Source organism: Camelina sativa, chromosome 7 (assembly GCF_000633955.1).
Source record: "Camelina sativa cultivar DH55 chromosome 7, Cs, whole genome shotgun sequence".
Lineage (NCBI taxonomy): Eukaryota > Viridiplantae > Streptophyta > Magnoliopsida > Brassicales > Brassicaceae > Camelina > Camelina sativa.
Genome location: NC_025691.1, coordinates 8,770,259 through 8,785,983, shown reverse-complemented (window position 1 = coordinate 8,785,983; position 15,725 = coordinate 8,770,259). Strand labels below are relative to the sequence as shown.

Genomic DNA, 15,725 nt, shown 5'->3' with positions numbered 1-15,725 from the left:
CTGCAAGCATTTCTCCAACCCATTAGACAATAATGATTACACACTAATATTACTCAGAGAAATCGCTGGCTTCAATCCCCCATTCGTTAAGTCTCACTGTGATAATTTCAAAGGAACCTCTATAAGTGTACTCAAAAGCTGTAGTTGAAATTGAAACAAGTTTTAAACACAGACACAATAAGAAAATGCCACCACAATGGACCAACAAGAAGACTCTCTGTCTCTGAATTATTAATGGGCTATTATGATCTGTTTTGGGCCGTTACTAATTACAAGTGGGTCTTTTGAAATTTGAACTCTATATATTTTTTAAAAAACAAAAAATGTCAGTGAAAGTTTTGAATTCGATAATTAAAAACAAATTAATATAAGAAAATAATAACGAATTTAGTGATAGTGTGAAGTGTGGTCTCGTCTCCTTCTCTCTTGTCTTCTCCAGCTCAGAGTGCTTGTGGGGTTTTCCCTATGGAGCTGCCTCTATCTCTGTCTCGTCGTCTCCTAGGGTTTTGGATTAACAAACCACAATTCACGAGGCTTGAATCATTCTCCCCACTTGCTGGCGAAGATCCCCAGATTTTGCTCCTACGGTTTTTAAAGCAACGATTTTTTTTTTTTTTTTTTTAAAGCAAAATCTTTAACAATGAGATCGAGATCGGAGAGTAAAGAAGACGTCGGAGAAGATGAACTCCGACGACGAAACCCTTATGAAGTCCTTGGCATACCTACCAATTCGACTGATCAAGAGATCAAAAGTGCTTATCGAAGAATGGCTCTCAGGTCTTTTCCCAAACTCTGTGACAAAAAGTTTAAAACTTTTTGTAAATTTTGATGTTGTTTGTGATGCCATTTAGGTTCAGAAGTGATGAAGAGGTTTGGATCACTACTTGGTGAATCCAAGCTGTGTTTGTTGTTATACTAGTACTGAAGTTTAGTTATATTTCAAGGTACCATCCTGATAAGAATCCAAACGACCCGGTTGCAGCTGATATGTTTGAGGAGATTACATTTGCTTATGAGGTCTTGTCTGATCCGGAGAATCGGCATCAGTATGATGATACTACTGGCTCTGAGGTGAGGTTTCAATACAAGTTCTGAGTTTTTTTTAACATCGTTTCCTAATCTTTGATGGTTGATTGAGACCAAATGGTTTAGCGTTGTAAGGTACATGTGTTTTGCTACTGGCTTCATTAGTCTTGGAACAAGCATTTTACACTTTTGCAGTGTCTAGATAAAGTTAAATCACATAGTTTCTAGTTCTTCTTTAGATGCCCTTTTGTCCAAAATCGACTAAATTTTACTATATCTAGTTTTATATTGGTTGACCTGTGGTGTTTATGTAGGCTCCTGGTCCGGAAAATGAAGATCTTGAGCTTGATCTTTCAAGCTTAGGAGCTGTCAATACAATATTCGCCGCGCTGTTCAAGTGAGTTTCGTTGAAACAGGCTTTCTCTACTCTCTGTTATTCCATTACTACCAAAATTCCCTTAACAACTTGATGATTTTGTTGAACACAGTAAGCTTGGTGTGCAAATCAAGACAACTGTCTCAGCAAATTTATTGGAGGAAGCGCTGAATGGTACGGTTACTACTTTGCCTCTTATGGTTGGGCAAGGTGTTTCCAGAAAGGTATGATAATTTAGTTGTTTAATACTAGCATTGCATTTCTTTGCATTAATGTGGTTCTGTAATCTTCTCTGACATATTTGCTTCTCTAACAGGTTGAAAAACAATCGGCTCACTTTTATTCTGTTACGTTAACAGAAGAAGAAGCCGAGGCCGGATTAATCTGTAAAGTGCAGTCATCTTCTAAGAACAAATTCAAGGTGCGTTGGCACAAACTTTTGCCTTTCATGCTCATGAGTCTCGTAGTTGTTTTTCATATTCTGTATCATACCTTCTGATTCCTTTTGCTTTTCAGTTACTTTACTTTGATCAAGAAGAGAATGGAGGACTGAGCTTGGCCCTACAGGTATCAAGTTCCTTAACATATGTCAAAAGTTCTGCATCCGGTTGACTCGTCATGCCTCTAAGTTTGCTCTGGTCACTAAACTATGTTTTATTTGCTTTCATTCTACAAAAGGAAGACAGCAGGAAAACAGGAAAGCTCTCAACTGCAGGGTTATACTTTTTCGGCTTCCCTGTTTACCGTTTCGATCACAGGGTTAATTCAGTTAACTATCTTCTCTTCCCTCTTTAAGTTCACACTTTTATATATATCTCTCAGTCACCAATGTACTCAGTTGTCTACCTTTTGGTCACAGAGGGCTCTCTCAAGGGATCCAGAGACCGGATTTTTCAAAAGGCTCGATGCATTCCAACCGTTTGAGATCACTGAACTGAAACCTGGATCTCATGTATTTGCTGTTTACGGTATGTTTTGTTTCATTCAATTACACTTATAAATGAGTTACTAGACAACTCTGTTAGAAGTAAAGTAACCTCACTTGGTGTCATATTACATTAGGTGACAATTTTTTCAAAAGTGTGAGCTACACTCTAGAAATATTCTCATCTGCTCCATTCGAAAATGAGAAAGAGAATCTCCGGTCCACTGAAGCACATATAGTCTCGAAAAGAACTGAGCTATTGAAGTTTGAGNTTCTGTTACGTTAACAGAAGAAGAAGCCGAGGCCGGATTAATCTGTAAAGTGCAGTCATCTTCTAAGAACAAATTCAAGGTGCGTTGGCACAAACTTTTGCCTTTCATGCTCATGAGTCTCGTAGTTGTTTTTCATATTCTGTATCATACCTTCTGATTCCTTTTGCTTTTCAGTTACTTTACTTTGATCAAGAAGAGAATGGAGGACTGAGCTTGGCCCTACAGGTATCAAGTTCCTTAACATATGTCAAAAGTTCTGCATCCGGTTGACTCGTCATGCCTCTAAGTTTGCTCTGGTCACTAAACTATGTTTTATTTGCTTTCATTCTACAAAAGGAAGACAGCAGGAAAACAGGAAAGCTCTCAACTGCAGGGTTATACTTTTTCGGCTTCCCTGTTTACCGTTTCGATCACAGGGTTAATTCAGTTAACTATCTTCTCTTCCCTCTTTAAGTTCACACTTTTATATATATCTCTCAGTCACCAATGTACTCAGTTGTCTACCTTTTGGTCACAGAGGGCTCTCTCAAGGGATCCAGAGACCGGATTTTTCAAAAGGCTCGATGCATTCCAACCGTTTGAGATCACTGAACTGAAACCTGGATCTCATGTATTTGCTGTTTACGGTATGTTTTGTTTCATTCAATTACACTTATAAATGAGTTACTAGACAACTCTGTTAGAAGTAAAGTAACCTCACTTGGTGTCATATTACATTAGGTGACAATTTTTTCAAAAGTGTGAGCTACACTCTAGAAATATTCTCATCTGCTCCATTCGAAAATGAGAAAGAGAATCTCCGGTCCACTGAAGCACATATAGTCTCGAAAAGAACTGAGCTATTGAAGTTTGAGTCTGAATATCACGAGGTCTTTGCACAGTTCACAGAGATGGCTAGTAAATGCACAGGGGAAGTACAAGAGGTGAGAGAGAGAGCTGCCAATATCACACCGTTTTCTTGGTTACATAACTGACATTTGTTTTGTTTGCAGATCGATGAGCTTCTCAAGAGGAGGAACGAGATATGTGCGGCGTACACAATCTTTCCACCGACGAAGCAAAGTTCAAGCAAGAACAGAAGCTGGAGCAAGGGAAAGAGCAAGAAAAAGAGCAGTCTTCTAATGGAACCTAGAGAAGAAGGAGAAGTCGCAGTTAGGGAAGAAGATAGAGTGAAGAAGAAGAAATGGTACAAAATTCAGCTGAGGCAAGACAAGAAAAAAACCTGAAGACACTCTTCTTGAGTTTGTTTCAGGCACATAGCTACATTCCAAAAACGATATTATATGTTTCAGTGATAATGTTGTTTATGCACATAGCTACATTCCAAAAGTGGTATATGGTTTCTTATGCTTTGTCAGGTTCATCTCTTTGCACGCTTCTTCGGATTCATCTCTTCATATGTTTCGACAGTTTCACATTCACATTCTCTGTCCTCACTACTGCCAACTGCTTCTTCTTCGGAAGTTTTGCTGAAGCAGTTGGAGTAATTGAGTTGCGCATATGGAGTGTTATAAGGGCAAGTAAGGCTCTCCATTGATTCACAGTTTTTGCTGAGTGAATCTGGTAGTAGTGATGTGAGTCTTCTGCAGTTGTGTAGATAAAGTTGTACCCGATGGAAACTTCTCAGGCAATATGGAATCCTCTCAACATTAGTGTAGCTTAGGTATAGCTGCCTAACACTGCGAGGAACATTTGTTAATGCCTTAAGCGTTTCCATTGCTGATTATGTTGAGAACACGAAGATGAGACCATAGCCTAATTGATGAAGGCACTTGTTCTACCTCTCTGATGGAGATAGAGAACTGTGACATGTCTAGAGATGTATGGAAAGTTTCTCAAACTTTGGCATGCTGTCATATTGACCGATTCAAGAGATGCCAAGTTCATGTGAGTTGGAATGACTTCTAGCTTTGTGCAGGCATACATGCTCAACACTTTTACTTTTGTGAAGGTTTCGAGTCCTCTTGTATGTTCACTCGGTTATTTTCATCGCTTACACTAAGGAATTGAAGGTTGCGCATTCTCTTGAAAGCTCCTTCGCTTACAAACACTTTGCTGATTTTGGATGTGTATCAAAACGATATGCCAAACACGGTTCTAGTACCCTATACCAAATTCCAAATAGAAGAAACTATTAGCACAATACCAAATACGAAAAAGAAAGTGTAAAAGAACTTACTATATTATATTCAAAAACATCGTAAATCTCATGATCATCAATTAAGATGTGGCGTTTCCAAGGTTCTTGTCTATAAATGGCTTGTCTACCCATTTGTTGTAGTAATTTGTGCATCACTATATATGTCTATGAGACTATTGACTAGGTTTCTCAACCCATATTCGACATCCTAATTACACTCACCGAGAATGGCTTTTAAATAATCTGGTCCGTGGAAGCTCCGGAAGACGTTGTATCTCCAACTCCGAGAAGGAGGAGAAGACGAGAAAGAGGAAGCCATGAGAGATTGAAAGAGTAGTTAACGAGAATTATAGTATTTCAAAAGGGTAGCTATATTATGAAGACCAAGTCAGTGTATTAGTGCAAATGCGTAAATAGAGGAGAAAAAAATGTCTCAACTGTTTCTCTGTTTTCATTTTAAAGACCGACTTTTGACTATTAACGGAAAACTACAACTTTAAGAACATATTTTTTCGAAAATTTGGAAAAGGTCATTGTTAGTGATGGACTTGTGAGTGAATCTGGTTCAAACAAGTGCGAAAGATTTGGGGATTATTTAAATCTTACCACTTTTTTTTTGTCAGTTTTAGTGGAGAAACACTTTGATCACAACTCTTGGAAAATGGATCACAACTCTTGGCAAACCATTATCATTTATGGATCGATATTAACCAATTTGTCTATGGAAAACATATATTTTCTTAGCATTTCCTTTTTTTCAAAAAAATTTGATTGGTAACCTTTGACGGCCTTGTTTGCAAACGAACTGTCTTGAAGATTACCAATCAACTTGACGATTAGAAGAAGCAATTGGAGTAGATGATTGGAAAAGATGGTTGAAAAGAGTGGTTAGAAGGAGAAAAACCGGCGGTTGTCAACCGCCCCAAAAACAAAGTGGTTCGTTTGCAAATGAGACAGTTGAATTTATTTTTAAATTCTATAAATTTTTAAAAATAATATTCATATTTATTATTTTCTAAAGGAACTTATGAAAATAAAATTATTTTTTTTGAAATGTTTTCATATTTAATTTATTTTTATGTTATTTTCTATAATAACTTGTTTACTATTCAACCGCTTGTTACCAATCAAAACTATTATTTAACCGCTCATTTTAATTTAACTGTTTTTTCTTGCATTTTTTCTAACTGCCTTTTTTTGAACTGTCTTCTTTATAACTGCTAAAAATTTTTTAACCGCCTCGTTTAAATGTTATTATCAATCGAAGCGTAATGTAATAAATTGTGAAACTTGAAGTCCATATAGAGAGGAACACAAGCATTAACAATTAAATTATTAAAAATCAGTGAAAATTATATATATATGGTATCATGGGAATCATGCTGAACTCGTCCATATGAATATACTTTACTTTTTCCAATAAGTGCCAATAAGAAGACACAATTGGGAGAGGAAATCCTCTAAAATCAAATAAATAAAATTTATATCAAGACATTCTATCTATATAATAATAGCAATCTGAATAAATATTCTTCCAAATCTATTTATTTCTTTAAAAAAAAAATTAACAGTTTTTATTTAAACATGTTAAGTGTTCAATGAATTCGAAATTTAATAACCAATAATTTTCAAGTACTCAAAATTGTTTTTAGACATACAATATTTATAGTGAAAAATTTCCTATAATTTTATAATATATATATATATAATGTTTTGAAAATAAAATTTAATCAGTTTCTTAGAAAATACATTTGATATATACATTTTTTACTTATTAACATTTTAAAACCCGAAAAATAATTGAAAGGGTCACATTTTCCTGTGGTTATTATAACCATTTTTCATGTAGCTTGTCACTTATGTAATTGCAATCTTATTCATGTTTAAGTTACTAAAAACACTGTTTTCAGTTATTTAGATAGAATTTTAATTATTAAAATATATTAAAAGAAATGATTCTAACCTGTTTGATTGAAAGATCCCCAAACCAAAAATTCCTGATTATTTCTATGCTAGGATCCTCAAACAAAAAATTCCTGATTATTTCTATGCTAGGATTCTAACCTGTTTGATTGAAAGATTCCCCAAACATCTTATATTCTTATGTTTATTCCCACATAATTATATAGTTCAACATATATATATATATATATAGATGTAAATGTTTTTATATCATATGACATCACCTTATGAAGAAAGAGTTAATTGAACAAATGTAATAGATATTAATTAGATAAATTTCAACTCAATATTTTGTTTTTAGATATATTTTCTTTATCACTTTATGTTGTTGTTGTTTAAATAACAATATGAAATCATTGAATATGACACTATACATTTTCAAAATAATTGTATGAAAAATTTAGAAAGATATTAAAAATATTAATTGAGGAACACTCTTAAAATGACATGATGATACAAATAAATGCGATTAACAGTTGCGTATTTTTGTAGCTTAATTTTTTTGTTTTTATAAAAACAATTTCTACAGTTGCTTCTCTTTAGAAAGTTGCGTTTGTTCATTGTAAAGATATGTATCTTACAAACAGTTATGTCTATTCAAACTCACACATTTTTTGAAATCTATAGTTATGGTGATGCCATATGTTTTCATATAAACATTTACATATAAATATGTTCAACTATATAATTATTTGGTAATAAACATAAGAATATATATATATATATATGTTCAAATGTATAAATGTTTGCAACTACTATTTATACAATATTGAATTAGAAAAAAGAACTAAATAAAATATGTGAATTTGAGCACATTAGATATTATTTTAAAAATGCAACTACCTATCTTGTGTTTATAGCATTAAACATTATTTATTTATTTGTAAAGATTTGTATCCCTCAATTGCATATTTTAAATATAATGTTGTTCAAAATGATTAAGTGAAATATGTGTAAACATCAATGACAAAATCTGTAAATATTATAGTCAAAGGGTAACACATTATTTAAATGAACATAAAACTCTTTGAGAACGACACGTCAACATGAAGTTTTCGTTAATCACACGTTAAAGTAAAGTTATCTTGTAAGGATATTTCTCGATAAATATATAAAGAATTTTTTAAAAATTGTATTTTTGTAAATAATTTAATAAATATATATAATTAAAGTTTTTCTTTGTTTTTTAATTAAAAATGAGTTCCCCCCCATATCAGAGGGGATCAATACCTCCATTTTTGGTTTAAACTTTTAAGTTTTGGTATATATAGTAATGAAAGGTTTAAACTTTTAATTTTTGGTTTTAACAACACCTCCAATTTTTATCTCACATTCAATTACTCTTCTCTTTACATGTTAATATTGTCAAGTATGTTATCTCGCTTTAGCCTCTGAGTTAAAAAAAAAAAAAACTTATTTCTTGTTTTTAATCCGATAAAAATGAAAATTTGACCACCCTCATCATTAGATATATGCAATAGGTAAATTCAGTCAATAATATATATATATATATATATATATATATATATATTTTTGTTATCAAAAAATTAGCTCATATGAGCCAATTCCGTGAAAAACTGTTCAATAATGTTCATTCAACAACTGTTCAATAATGTTCATTGAACAAAATTTTTTTGAACAGTACCTGATAAGATCGTCTCAAGATTTTTCAATAAAGAATCTGTGAAGAAAACTGTTATTTTTTTTTTTCAAACCGTTGGGTGTATTTATGGAAGCATAGACCTCATCTCATCTTTGGAGTGAGAGAGATCATAAAAACAACCCATATCAAACGTATGCACAAAATTTCTCCAAGAAACTTTGGTCATCGATTTAGGTAAGCAAACAAAACCTTTTTGAAAAAGTTTGGTGGACACTTTTTATGAGGCTTATGCGTCCATAATCATTAGTGATTTTGAAAAAATCATACACATTTTTATTAGCTCATTGAGAATTTTAATGACGTAATCAACATTCTTGAAAAGATTTTTAACAAAAAACAAAAATTCACGACAAGATACTTAAGAAGATATTGAACATCTAACATCTGATTATGTTGATGGGGATGGTAATTGTGTAACATGAATTTTCCTCGTGTAGCACATGATGATGAATTTTGGGTTTTCATAGTTATTGTATCAAAGAGAGAAAAATAGTTCATTTATTCAAATAACTATTACTGAGAGCAAAAAAAGAGAGTTGATATGTTCTTCATATGTAAAATGGAAGATAAAGTGGGGAGAAAATATGGCAATGGAGATTTGTGTCTATGAATATATAAAACGATGTTAAATTTTGTAACATCCACGAACCAGAATTCCGGTTTTGGGATGTGCATCGATCAATGCAAGTATTGCATCGGTCGATGGAAAGCTGGTTTGTTCGCGAAGCGAGTAAGTTAAGCGCTGCGTTTTGGTGTTAGGAAACCTTGGAAGTCGAGTTTAAAAGGAGCTGTTGTCGTCTTTAGTCGGGTTTAGCTGCTTTTTAGAGAGAAAAGAAGAGAGAAACTGTTCTTGTGGCGTTTTGAAGTTTTCTAGCTTTTTCCTGAGAGATCTTGCATGTGGAGTGGAGATCTGTCGCTGAGATCATTGTATGAGCTTGCTAGGAGTGTAGATCTGTCGTTTTAGTGTCAGAATCTTCTTTTGATCTGTTCTAAACTTGGAACATAAGAGCAATAACACACAAGTGGGCAACAACCCGCATATTCAATGAAGTTGAGAGACCCTCCTTGATTCACAGCTTCTCCAAGACGGACTTTTCTAACGAACCCATTATCTCCAATGATGTAAGCTGCAACCTCATCTTCATGAGTTCCCATATAGTAGTTATTTTAGGGAAACATATCAGTTTTAAAATAGAAAACTACGCAAATTATAGTTATAGTATCTTTCATTCGGCAAATAAGCATTAGAATAACACACAAATGATTAAGACTGGAAGTAGTATTCTTACGTTAATCATGTTCACCAACTCTCCTTACTTTTCATTATGTATTTCTTCATTCTTGTATGTATCCGGGTAATTTAATTACCTTGTAACAGTACATAAAAAATATTTACACTTGAATAAGATCCAAGAAAAAACTTGAAATCTTTAACAAGAAAAACGGGGGAAAAGAGCCCATGCCATGATGGATGAGATGACGATTTGACGAGCGTGAAATCTTTAACAAGAAAAACAGAGGAAAAGAAGCCCGGGGAGGGTGGAAATCATCTAGAAGAATAGAGAACGCATGCCAGTCTTCAGGGGCTGTAACATCCGTGTTTCGGGATTATATTTTGGGTTGTGTCGATTAAACTAAAAAGGTGGATTTTTAATTTATTTCGGTTTAATTAAATCCTGTTTTAATCTAATTAAACCAAATCTCCCTATTAGTCTTTCTAAAAGTGACGTCTCCTTCTCCTTTTTGTGGATTGTCAACACTGGAGTCTTGGTCTATTTGGTGTGATGCTTCGTGACGTCTCGGGGTCGAGAGAGCCTTGGTCAATTTGGTGTGAAGGAGAAGGAGAAAGAGATCAACAAAGCTTTATCTTAGAGAGTAGGGGAAGGAGAAGGAGCAAAATCGTTAGGTTTGAGAGGAAACAGTTTCGACACATCAAATCGTTGTCAAAGGTAACAAAATTTGGTAGAGTTATTCCCAAGTGTTTTATTGTCATTCTCTTTTTTAAAGAAGTGGATTTGTATTTAAACTCGATGAGTTATTGGCAGTTTCGTGAGACACGTTTTCTGAGACGCGAGTTGGGACCATCTGGGATTGTAACTGAGATCGTGGTCTCGTCTAGTTTCTGATCGACAAGAGATTTTGTGGGATTTTTTGTGACGTCTCGGGGTAGCTTTTCACCAGAGGGATTTGATAGTTAACATCTTTTATTTATTTATTTTAGGGTTTCATCCTTGACACTGTTCTTTTCTGATGTTTCTGTCCAGTTTGCTTCAAGGTTGCTTTTGGTTATGTGACTTGTTGTAGGACGTTTCTGGACTGTTTCAGACGTGAGGAGAGTCTCTCCTGGTGAAGATGTTGTTAGAATCAGCTTGTTGAGGTGAGTGTGTGACCATGAGCTTATCTGAGCGATTGGGTTGTATGACTTGTTTTGTGTGATGATATGTAGGTGTGCTAAATGTGTTATTGGGTGATCTGCTCAATGACTAGTTTGTTATGTTTTATTTGTGGTTATACTCTTGATTTGCTAATATGTATAGCTCGTAGATGGGAGGATCGCCTCACTGGGTATTTATGGTAATACTCACGCATCTCATTGTGTTTGTGGTGCAGGTAAGTTATGTGTAGCGTGGAATCATGACTATAAGCAGAAGGATGATCTAGAGTCTCGATTGTGTGTTTTTGGTTATGATATTTATGTTAGAACCTTATTTAGAAGTATGTTAGGTTGGTGGATAGAATGGTTAGGAAGGATATTGTATTGGTGATTATTATTATATGTATTCCACTGTGCATGTTATTGATTTATTGGTTGTGTTGTAATTAAATATTATGGAGTATTTAATTATATTATTATTATTATTAAAAAAAACGGGTCGGGTCGTTTCAGTTTGATATCAGAGCCCTTAAGTTTCCAGGACGGGTTAATGGATGGTTTAGAGCAGTTTAGGAATTTAATTGGGAGAATTATTTTTCTGTTGTTTGATGAATGATGTTTTTGATCGAATTGATTATGAGTAGTTCGTCAATTTGCATGTGGTATGGAGTTCTAGTATCATCCTCTTCGAGCCTTGATGAATGATGTTGTTGATGGAATTGATTATGAGTAGTTAGTCAATTTGCATGTGGTATGGAGTTCTAGTATCATCCTCTTCGAGCCTTGAATGAGATTCCACGGTAAGTTATTTAGTGTGTTGATAGTCGTGTAGTGTTTTTAGCTTCTATGCGGGAAGTGCAGTTGGCTATTGACAAGTTGTTGGAAAGTAGGGGATCACGCCTGTATCGGGAAATACCGTTGGCGGTGATTTGTGAAAGTGGATGTGTTGGAAATGGAGAGGTGACAACTGACTTGCTCAAGCCTTGTTTTTCAAGCATCATTCTCTCCTCCTCAGCTTCCCTCAGATCCTCACTTAATTCCGGTTCGATGACTGCTCTATAGGTATCAAGCAATTCCTGGTGTATGAATCCCTCTTTACCATCCTTTGTTAGAGCTGTCTGTAGGCAATCTCCGATCGTTACTTCCTCAAACGCTTCCTCGCTTAATTTATCTAATTCCTCTATCCAGAAAGTTTGCCCTGCGATTGTGGGCTTTTTTATAGTTTCCCGAATATCGAACTACATAGTGAGGTCTTCGCCGAGGTTCAGATTGATCTTCCCGTTCCTCACATCTATCATTGCTCCTGCGGTGGCTAAGAATGGTCATCCTAAAATCATCAGATCCTTTGGTTCTACATCTATTTCCAAAACCACGAAGTCGGTCGGTACTTCCACTGATCCTAATTGTATGTCGGTGGTCTTGAACTTCTCAAATCCAAGTCGTTTGGCTACAGTTAATGGCATTAGGGTGACCGATGCCCCCAAGTCACAAAGACATCTTCCGAATGTCAGAGGTCCAATCGAGCAAGGTAATGTGAATGATCTAGGGTCACTCAGTTTCTTGGGTGCAATCGTTCTCTGGATGACAGAACTACACTCATGGCTGAGTATAACCATTTCTTGGACTTGTTTGATCTGTTCCATCACCACATCCTTTAAGAATTTCTGGTAAGGTGGTATCAGGTTGAAGGCATCCATTAGAGGCATGCAAAGCTCGAGTTCCTTCATCTGCTTTTCTTCGAACCAGGTCTTATACTTCTCAAGAAGCTCTTTGTGAAACCGTCCAGGGAATGGCAGCGGCGGTTTGTAAGGTGGAGGAATGAATCGTCTCTCTTTCTGTTTGTCAGTTGGTGGTGAGCTCACCCGAACGTCCATCCAATCATTTGTCAGGGTGACCAGATCCAGTACAGGGTCGGGTTGATCTGCTGAATGATTTGGTGGATGAGTAGAAGTTGGCGGCTCACAGAGATCCTCCCCAACTAAATCATTGCTGTCCTCAGTAATGGTTGGTGGTGCCTCATGAGTCGGTAAATGGCGTCCACTCCGTAGGGCTATGGCAAGAGCAGACTCTTGGCTGGTGGAGGTTGAAGCCGATTTATCAGTAAGCGTCTGAATTCGTGAGCTCAAAGCGTCAAACTTGATATGCAGCTTTTGATAATTGGCTGATAAGCGACTAGCAAGATCGTCGAATAGTGTGTTCATGTCGAGGGCATCACATTTCTGAGTGGGCAAGACTTGTTGCATCATCGATAGCAAGTCTAGTGATGATGAAGGTGGCAACAGATTTTGCGATGAAATTGTATTATACTGTTGTGTCGGTGGGGGTAGTTGCCTAGCAATAGGTAAGCCACAGTTTAAACTATTTGGAGTGGCTGGATTGATAGTCCGGTGATTGTGGATGTAATATACCCCTTCAGGAATAGCATTCTCCCCATCTTGTTACCGAAACTGGTGTTCCTCAGAGATTGAATGGACATGTTGTTGCTGATTGTGGAGTTTGTCCAATTTGTCATTGAGTGCTTTCATGTCTCGCTTGTACTTGACATCGTCCTCTTCAGAAGATCGTATTGTGCGATCATACTCCTCATTGTAGTGCCCATCAAATTGGGCTAACTTCTCAACTAGGTCCCAACCTTCATCAACATCCTTGTTGAGAAAATTTCCATTACTAGTGGTGTCCAGCAACATCCAAATCTTAGGGACTACACCGCGGTAAAGTGTACTTAGCAAAGAAGCATTGTTGACTCTGTGATGTGGGCATCGACTGGTGTATCCCTTGTAACATTCCCAGGCTTCACTGAACGTATCATTGCTTTTCTGAACAAAGCTGGAGATGTCATTATGCAGCCTTGCAGTTCTGGAGTTGGAGAAGAATTTGTCGAGGAACGCCTTTTTGCATGCTTCCCATGTGGTGATAGACTCCTTGGGAAGTGATTTCTCCCAAACATGTGCTTTGTCACCCAAAGAAAATGGGAAAAACCGGAGTTTGAATCCATCTTCACTAACTCCATTGATTTTGGTGAGGCTACAGAGCCTATCAAACTCATCTAAATGATCCGATGGGTCCTCCATTGGCAGTCCATGAAACTTGTTGCTCTGAATCATCTGGATGAGACTACTCTTGATCTCAAAATTGTTTTTTTGAACAGCAGGGTATGAGTAGATGGAGCATCTCTTGCTCTTATGTTGGTCCTCTCTTGAGAGGCTTGTGGACCATTCTGATTATTCATGACCTCCTCAATTGTTGTTGGCTGCGGTTGTTGTACTTGTTGACGGAGTAACCTTGGTCTGTCAATGTTGTCGATGAATGGACTCAAGTGTTGGCTACCCTTGGACCGTGTTTGCATGCACAATCAGTTACAGAGTGGATACACGAAGGCCAAATCGATCCAGGTGATCGAGTGACGGGTCGGGTGGGTACTCGGGTTGTACCTGAAATGCAAAACAACCAAACACAAAAGTTCCGAACTGATGGATATAAAAAGAACTTGATCTAGCAAGTGCTGAAAAATCTTAAATGTAACAAACAAAATTCAACCAAATGGCAACGACGCCAAATAGATAACAAGATTTTCATCCAGGGTATCAATTCACTATGCAGTTGGAGTACAAAAGGTTATCAATCCAAATGGTTGTTATGCTAGCAGATAAGATATTATCAAAACAATGCATGTCAAGCCAAGCAATAGTGGGGGTCTTTCTAACAACCTAAAGTAAGCAAAAGTAAATAAAAGAACAAGAACCACACGACCTAAGCACTCAATGCAAACATTCGGGTACATGATCGAGTGGGTAATCGGATGACAGAAGAAATCAAGAACACAAGGATGAACAGCTCAAAGGTATACCCGAGGCTGGTGATTGAGTACCAGTTCGGGTAAAGGGTCGAATTATAGGTAAAAGCTAAACAATCAAGATGCGAAAGCTTCTAAGGATGGGGTAATCGACTCATAAGTGCTCCTGATCAAATTTGGATGTCTTACATGCCTCAAGCAAATATTCCATAGACAATGAATCTCTAAACCTTGCTAAAACACACTCGTGATAGAAACAATCAACCTTAATCACTCCCCTACCCAACTCTCGTTGGAGAAACATAACTAAGCAGGCATTAGAATTCGATTCATTATTGTCAATAAAATCCTTACACATCTAATCTCTTAGGCTAAGTGAGTAAATCTATAGCATTGATTGATTCAAGCATTTCAACAACATCTGTCAATGGCAAAACACTCTAGATCTAATCTCAACCTCTCGGTCTGAAAATAGCATTAAGAACACCAATCTAGAAAGGAACTTTTATAAAATAAACATTCAAGCTAAGACATACTAACCGATCAAGAACACATATTTGTCTATCCCATCCTTAGAAACCTTGATTCACTACTTAGATCTCATGGTGAAAAGCATAAAAACACAAATGAATGAAAGTTTCATTGAATTGAAAATAAGATAAAAGTGATAGAGTACATAATCGAAACTGAAAAGAAAGCAAAAAGAAATAGAAATCGAATCCTAACAGAGCAAGAAAATGTGTAAATCGCTCTCTCTCTCTCTCTCTCTCTTAGAAGCTCTCGCTCTCTGGTTCGTGAGTGTCTGCGACGTGTTTTGGGCGAGAAGAAGAAAGGGGGTTTATATATGGAAACCCCTTTAACCTACCTGCTCAGTTATGCCCGAAGGTCCTCGGCTAGGGCTTCGTGTTGTTCTTCCTGCGCTCAGATCCTCTTTGATCAGGTTGAGGTTCAGACTGTTCTTCTCGCACAATCACTCCTTCGGGTATATGTTCAGGTTTTACCTCATTCTTCCCTATTTTGGGCTCCAAAGCACCTGTTTTCATTCAAAATACACAAATGCAACAATGCAGCACCCTAAATGGCCTAAATGCAAATTCCTACGGTTAAGGACCTAAAAATGCTAAGGTTAGGGTATATATTATGCAAAATATGGACAAAAAGGGTGTCTAAAACATGTAAATTGGAGAGTTATCT

The 15,725-nt window shown here is 36.3% G+C and overlaps 1 protein-coding gene across 1 annotated transcript; it reads left to right on the top strand.

Annotated features, from left to right (window-relative positions):
• Positions 397-3,966, top strand: LOC104700751 (chaperone protein dnaJ 39-like). The gene is made up of 10 exons (XM_010416317.2): positions 397-777; positions 945-1,071; positions 1,341-1,423; positions 1,515-1,626; positions 1,719-1,823; positions 1,919-1,969; positions 2,081-2,170; positions 2,262-2,370; positions 3,320-3,522; positions 3,592-3,966. Exons 1-10 carry the CDS (start codon positions 641-643, stop codon positions 3,823-3,825), a joined length of 1,251 nt encoding a protein of 416 aa, XP_010414619.1. The 5' UTR covers positions 397-640; the 3' UTR covers positions 3,826-3,966.